Source organism: Meriones unguiculatus, chromosome 18 (genome assembly GCF_030254825.1).
Source record: "Meriones unguiculatus strain TT.TT164.6M chromosome 18, Bangor_MerUng_6.1, whole genome shotgun sequence".
NCBI lineage: Eukaryota > Metazoa > Chordata > Mammalia > Rodentia > Muridae > Meriones > Meriones unguiculatus.
Window position 1 is genome coordinate 16,461,395 of NC_083365.1, and position 6,000 is coordinate 16,467,394.

General features: G+C 46.5%; 1 protein-coding gene across 11 annotated transcripts in view; it reads left to right on the top strand.

Moving 5' to 3' along the window:
• Positions 1 to 5,671, top strand: part of Cep152 (centrosomal protein 152) — a 60,423-nt gene extending 54,752 nt beyond the window's left edge. For 10 of the 11 annotated variants that reach the window (XM_060372034.1, XM_060372041.1, XM_060372038.1 and 7 more), the window contains 3 exons: positions 1,878 to 2,034; positions 2,244 to 2,356; positions 4,362 to 5,671. In XM_060372034.1, coding sequence (XP_060228017.1) covers positions 1,878 to 2,034; positions 2,244 to 2,356; positions 4,362 to 5,371 — 1,280 coding nt within the window. In that variant the 3' untranslated portion in view covers positions 5,372 to 5,671. The remainder of the gene's footprint in view (positions 1 to 1,877; positions 2,035 to 2,243; positions 2,357 to 4,361) is intronic. The other variant, XM_060372037.1, reaches the window with a different exon arrangement.
• Positions 5,672 to 6,000: the final 329 nt, after the last annotated feature.

Here is a 6,000-nt window from a genome sequence, read left to right on the forward strand (position 1 = left end):
GATGCTCAAGATCCTCGCTGGGGTAGGCCTTCTGCACTGTTGTAAAATGGAAACTCGGGGGTTGGACGTTTTAGTGACTTTTTCAAACTGCCTTTTTCTTTAGCCTTAGAAGAGATTGTTGATGCTGTCTCAAATTACAAAATAATGGATAAGTTTGCCCAAGTGATACAATAAAAGTTTTTACTTGTTTGTTTGTTTTACATTTATTTTATGTCTCTGTATGTGTGTGTGTGTGCATGCACCATGGACATGCCTGTTGCCTGTGGAGGCCTGAAGTTGGCTCCAGATTCCCTGGCACTGGCACTGGAGTTAGGGATAGTTATGGGCCACTGTGAGGGTGCTAGAACTGCAGCCTGGTCCCCTGTAAGAGTAGCCGGTCTCTTAACCACTGAGCCACCTCTCCAGTTCTCAAGAGCAGTTACTTTTATGTTGTTGATCGTTTTTAGTCTTTGTTTAGAGGTTAGAATCAAACTATCTTGAAGTGTAACATCCTTACAACACAAACAATCTAGAGTAAAGAACATGCCCTGTGAAGACTGGACTGTGGCTCAGAGGAAGAGCCTGTGCGTCCTGTGCAGAGGAGGACGGGACAGGGCACAGACCTAAGTCACCTTAGCAGACTTCCTGCTGCAGACATGGGAACTGTGGGGATGGCTCCAGTCTCTTATTTCTCCTTATTCCAAACGGCTCTGAGCGTGCCAGGGCTTTGTCAGCTCTAGCCGCCTTGGATAGCAGCTCTAGGGTGTCTCCAGAGTAAAGACCCCTTTGCTCTAACAACACAAGTGCATTGCATGGGTGTGTTTCGGTACAGTAGTCAGGGTTTATGTAGAGAAACATACCTTCCTTCTAAAATCACTTTCATTTTTTTAACAAAAGGCAGAAAAGGTCTCAGGTTCCAAGCTGCTGGTATCAGAGTTGCCTGTAGATGTGAAAGCCAATCAGTATCGGCAGTGACAGTTGTTTCTCAGCTGTTCTGAATACCAGCAAAGGGCATAGTTACAACAAACAGCTCTTACAAGCTTCCAGAGAGAAGTGCAAACTAAGCGCGTTTACCCTGACATACTATGCATGTTATATTTTAGTTACCTTTTAGCTGGGTAGCTGGCGGTTACATGCCAACATCATTTTCATTTTTCCCATCTCAAAGAAGGAAAAGTCGACCCGACACCCCCCCCCCCCGTCAGCATTTGTACACAGAGCATCTAATTCAGATGCTTTCTGACATTGACAGGGCAGCGCCTGAGCAGGCCTTGCTAACATAACGACTGGCCACGTCTGGATGTGGAGTGTGGATAGATTTAGTTTTCGAAAGTAGCGGTAAACCGAAAGGCATGTCGCTGAAGAGCAAGGTGCGGGTTGTGATTTTACTCAGGAGGGAACATGATTTTTGCACTCTGGGGAAAGAACACCTACATCCCATCCCTCTTGCGAGTTTACTGCTGTTCCGTCAATGCTACTGGAAGCATTGGCTAAGAATGGACTGGAGACGTTCAAGCATAGGAGAACAATATGATTTTCCTTCTTCTCAGTGTCTGCCTTTCTGCTCACTCTTTCTGGCTACTTCTTGTCTCTTAACTGAGTCATGACATTCAATAGAACGTGCGCTTCCTGCTCTCTGCTTTCTCTTACCCGAGTCCTTTAGAATATAACAACGTACATTGGTTTTCTTCCCATGTGCAGCCATCACCATCTTAGGGCTAACAGTGCTTTTCGTTGAGTCTAGCAAATTGGCATTGTGAAGTGTTCCATTCTAAAGAATGGAAAGTATGTATAAACTACACTTCTTCACCTCATCTGCCAAAGAAACTGGTTTGAACTTTGCCCCTCCTGTCTTTGGAGAAACAGTGAAAACTGTGGGGTTTCTTCACCCACTGCAGGTGACATGCTTCGATACATTCAGGAGAGCAAGGAAAGAGCCGCAGAAATGGTAAAGGCAGAAGTGTTTCGGGAGCGGCAGGAAACTGCCCGGAAGATGCGGAAGTATTACCTGGCTTGCCTTCAGCAGATCCTACAGGATAATGGAAAGGAAGAAGGGTGAGTTGAGTTTACCCTGAGTGTCCCGACTGCACCAGGATGGTGTGCTGTCATTTCCTTAACCACAGAACTGTTTATGTGATCACCAGAGAAGCTTAGGTCGGGTTTTCCTCACTGTTGGCAGAGCGAGTAGGAAGCAATCCCAGGGCTGAGGACTCATGTTCTTCATTTCAACTGCTTTAATTGTATATCCTGGACTTCCCCCACAGAGCTGAGAAGAAGATTATGAATGCTGCTAGCAAACTGGCCACAATGGCAGAGTTGCTGGGAACGATCGCAGAGCCAGGCTGCAGAGCCGGGTGTGCCCAGGCAGGCCGCTCAGGTGGGTCCCCCTCCCTCTCTGTCTGGCTCTCTGACAGTCTATGCATGAAAAGGTAGACTGTACAGCCTCGCCAACTGCACTGCAGCATCCATCCCAAGACGTGATGGACAAGGTTTTAAATGACAAAGCACGAAAAAGGCAAAATTAAAACTGGATTTTGAGCAATTTCAGTCGATAAGACTAGGAAACACCTGAAACAAAGAAGGTAGTATTTGAGAAAATGAGGACCCTCAGCTCAAAAGTGCCCCACAACAGTACAAGGAGGAGCAGCAGCAAACCTGTTTCACATGCAGGATCTTATGTCCCAGGAGAAGTTGTGGCCCGTCGGTGCCTGTGCGTAATGAGCTGGTGGTGTAGAACAGTGCCTGGGGACGGGGAAGTTTTTGTTTCTTCCCCTCTCTTTTCCTCCCTTCCCCTCCTCTCCTATTCTCTCTCTTCCCTTCCCCCTCCCATTTCTCTTTCCCCTTCTCCAACCCTAGCGTTTGGCTGAGTCGGAACAGGGCAGTATTCTGGGTACCTGGATGTCAAGGACGCACTGTTATTCTCTGTGCCCGGCATGTCAGCTGTCAGATCTCCGCTTCCTTGCCACATGCCTGTTCCCACCTACCAGCTCCTCAGCCAGGCAGTGCAGAAAGGCACTGCGTTCAAGACATAGAAGAGATACACATTTAGCCGGGAAGCATCATATCTTTAAAGAACATCACCACCATGAGAGAGAGACACACAGACACAGACCAGAGCTAACCGAATGTGTATCTAAGACAAGATAACACAGAAGCAACAGAGCCTGAAGCTGTTTAGAAGTATAGTGGATGTTCTTAGAAAGATGTAAACTTTAGGAACATCATCACAGAGAAGTAGAAATGACTATCTAACTTCCACATTACTGGAGGAAAACCTTTTAAGAAAAGGTTTAATCTAACAAAATCAAAAAAGAGAAAAAGCTGGACGACATACATAAACAGACCCTACACCATTAGCAACCACTGAATGAGAATGGGGTGAGGGTTTTACAAAATATTGATACTTGCTGTTTTTACAAGAACTCAAAAGCTCAAGGTAATAGGGAATGATAGCAAGCAGATGAAATGGGTCTATTCGGTTATAAACATAAATGCAGGAGAGGGCAGAGTAGAGCATACACTTGAGGGTAGAAATGGGATGATCTTCCATGAAGCTGTACTGAAAAAGGCCATACACTGGTAGAAATACAAGAAGAAAATTGCTAAATTCCCAGGTGGACACTTGACATGTCTGTGAGGAAATTCAGCTTTTAACCTGATCACCTAGAAGCAGAGCTTATTCAGGACCCTGAAACATTTCTCGTAGAATCACAAGTGTTAGGCGTGTAAGTTTTGGGTTGGTGCACGTTAGGTGTAGAGCAGTCTTCCTGTTTAGGGGAAGATTCCTCAAAATCATGTCCCCAGTAGAACCAGCTTCTGCCTGTCCGCTCCAGCTTATGGGATCACAAGTCTTTGAACCTGATGCTGTGGCTGCTTTTTCCTCTGATCTGGTGCGATGTCCTGGTGTTCACATGTTTGCCCGGAGCACTAGACCGATGGGGTGTTCTACCAAACTTTCTTGGTCAGAAACTTCACGCTTGACCCCAGACTCAGCAGCGCTGCATTGCAGTCGGCACTTGACATGTGCCTGCTTGACACCAGACTCAGCAGCGCTGCATTGCAGTCGGCACTTGACATGTGCCTGCTTGACCCCAGACTCAGCAGCGCTGCATTGCAGTCGGCACTTGACATGTGCCTGCTACGAACATAGATGGAACAGCTGAAAATAAGTCTCCCTCCTTTCCAGTGACTCCGGCTTGTGTCAAGTTGACATAAACTCACATTTCAGCCACAGGAACCACCATTTCTCTGGCTCTGAGTGAAAGAATATCTGTCTAGTGTAGCGCTGATAATATTTTGATAACACAATTATATTGTTCTCCTTAAAGTGTTAATTTTCTCTTAATTCCTGTGCTCCTAATTTTGTGTTCCTTTGCACATAGTAGCATTTCCCTTGACTTCAGAGTTGCTGATGGGCATTGAAAGATCAGAAAGGAGCGATGTGAATCACAGTGTTCCACATTCCGTTGAAAGCAAACCAGAGAGTGGGAAAACTATCCCCAGAAGTGGGTGTGAGCCAGTTCCTAGGAGGAGGGCTGCGTCTAATTCACAGCGGCGGTCAGAGGACTCAGAATACGGAGACACAAAGCCCACGACTTCCACAGCTTCGTCTTCAGAATGTCAGTCAGTGGGTGGGAGTTGCAGGCCCCCAAACATCTTGGCAAAGAATGTTGCTCCCGAGTTTGTCCCATGCAGGGGTGAAGGAGGCTTTGGTTTACATGAGAAGAAAGATAGACTTAGTGGAGCTGCCTCTGAGTCACCTCTTTATTCAGCCACCTACCCCTTCCTTGGAACTGCTGAAAAGAAATCTTCACCTAGATCCATCTCAGAGTCCACACACACACCCCTAAGAGGCCCCAGTGAATCACCAAGACTAAACGCATTTGTGTGTGGTTCTCTAACGGAGACGGAGAGTGCTGCACGTGAGAAGAGTCGGGGTGTAGGCACGCGGGACACCCCAGTGAAGGACGGAGGAGACCCAGGCAGCTCTCCAGGCTGGCCTTCTGACAGCGCATTCCCCTGCGGCAATCCTGCTGTGCTGTTTCTCGGTGATAGGTCACCAAGGACTCTGGACCTGCTGGGGGACTCCGCTCAGTCGAAACAGTCCTCAGCAGCCACTTGTCTTCCAGATGGCCTACAAGGCAATGTGGTTCGTCAGAGCACTTCCACTCCAGATCTGCCCAAAGAAACCCTGCATTCCCAGCAAGGGAAGGTGGGGGCTCCGCGGGGACACTCGTCTCCACAGAGCACTGGTGTGTTAAAGCCAGATATCAGGAAACAGAGCAGCACAGGACCATCCCCAGCGTGTCAGAAGCCTTTGATAACGTTCACTGCTCCCCTGACTAGCCAACGAGATAGCGGCTTTGACAGCCCCTTTGTCAGTCTAGACTAATCATGTGCCATGTGTCAGAAGATTCTTTCTATCTAGACAAGAAACGGGACAGGAATCTTTTATGCTGAAAAACCGTTCTGCGGCCTGCCTGTCAGCCTTCGTGTGTTTGATACTCTCGTACCTGAGTGAAGTTATGTGGGCTATTTACAGTGCCTTCATGTTGGAGGCCTGAGCCACGTGCTGTATGCCCTGCTTCCCTGTGGTGCTGTAAGCGGTTTCTCAGCTTTCTATTTTTATATTTATATGCCAACTCATTTTGCAGTGTTAAAATATTTAATAAAATGGTATGTGATCTGCAAACTTCTCATGACTTATTTTATAGTTTGTAATCTAGAAATGGTACATCGACATGTTTGAAATTGGCTCAGAAACTACAGACTGATTATTTGTGTATATGATCAATCGGATGCAGTGTTTAAGCTCATCACATATGTATCAATATGTTGTATATTTGTTTTCACTGATTTTCTTTGTCACTTGTTTTTTTGATAAGTTGTTTAGACATATGTCACTTTATTTTCAAGAATTTGGGACACGCCTCCCCCCTCCCCACAGACATAATAATTTTCCCTATTTTCCATTGTTTTGGGAGAATATACTTCAAAGAATTCTTCCAGTTCTTTTTTGCA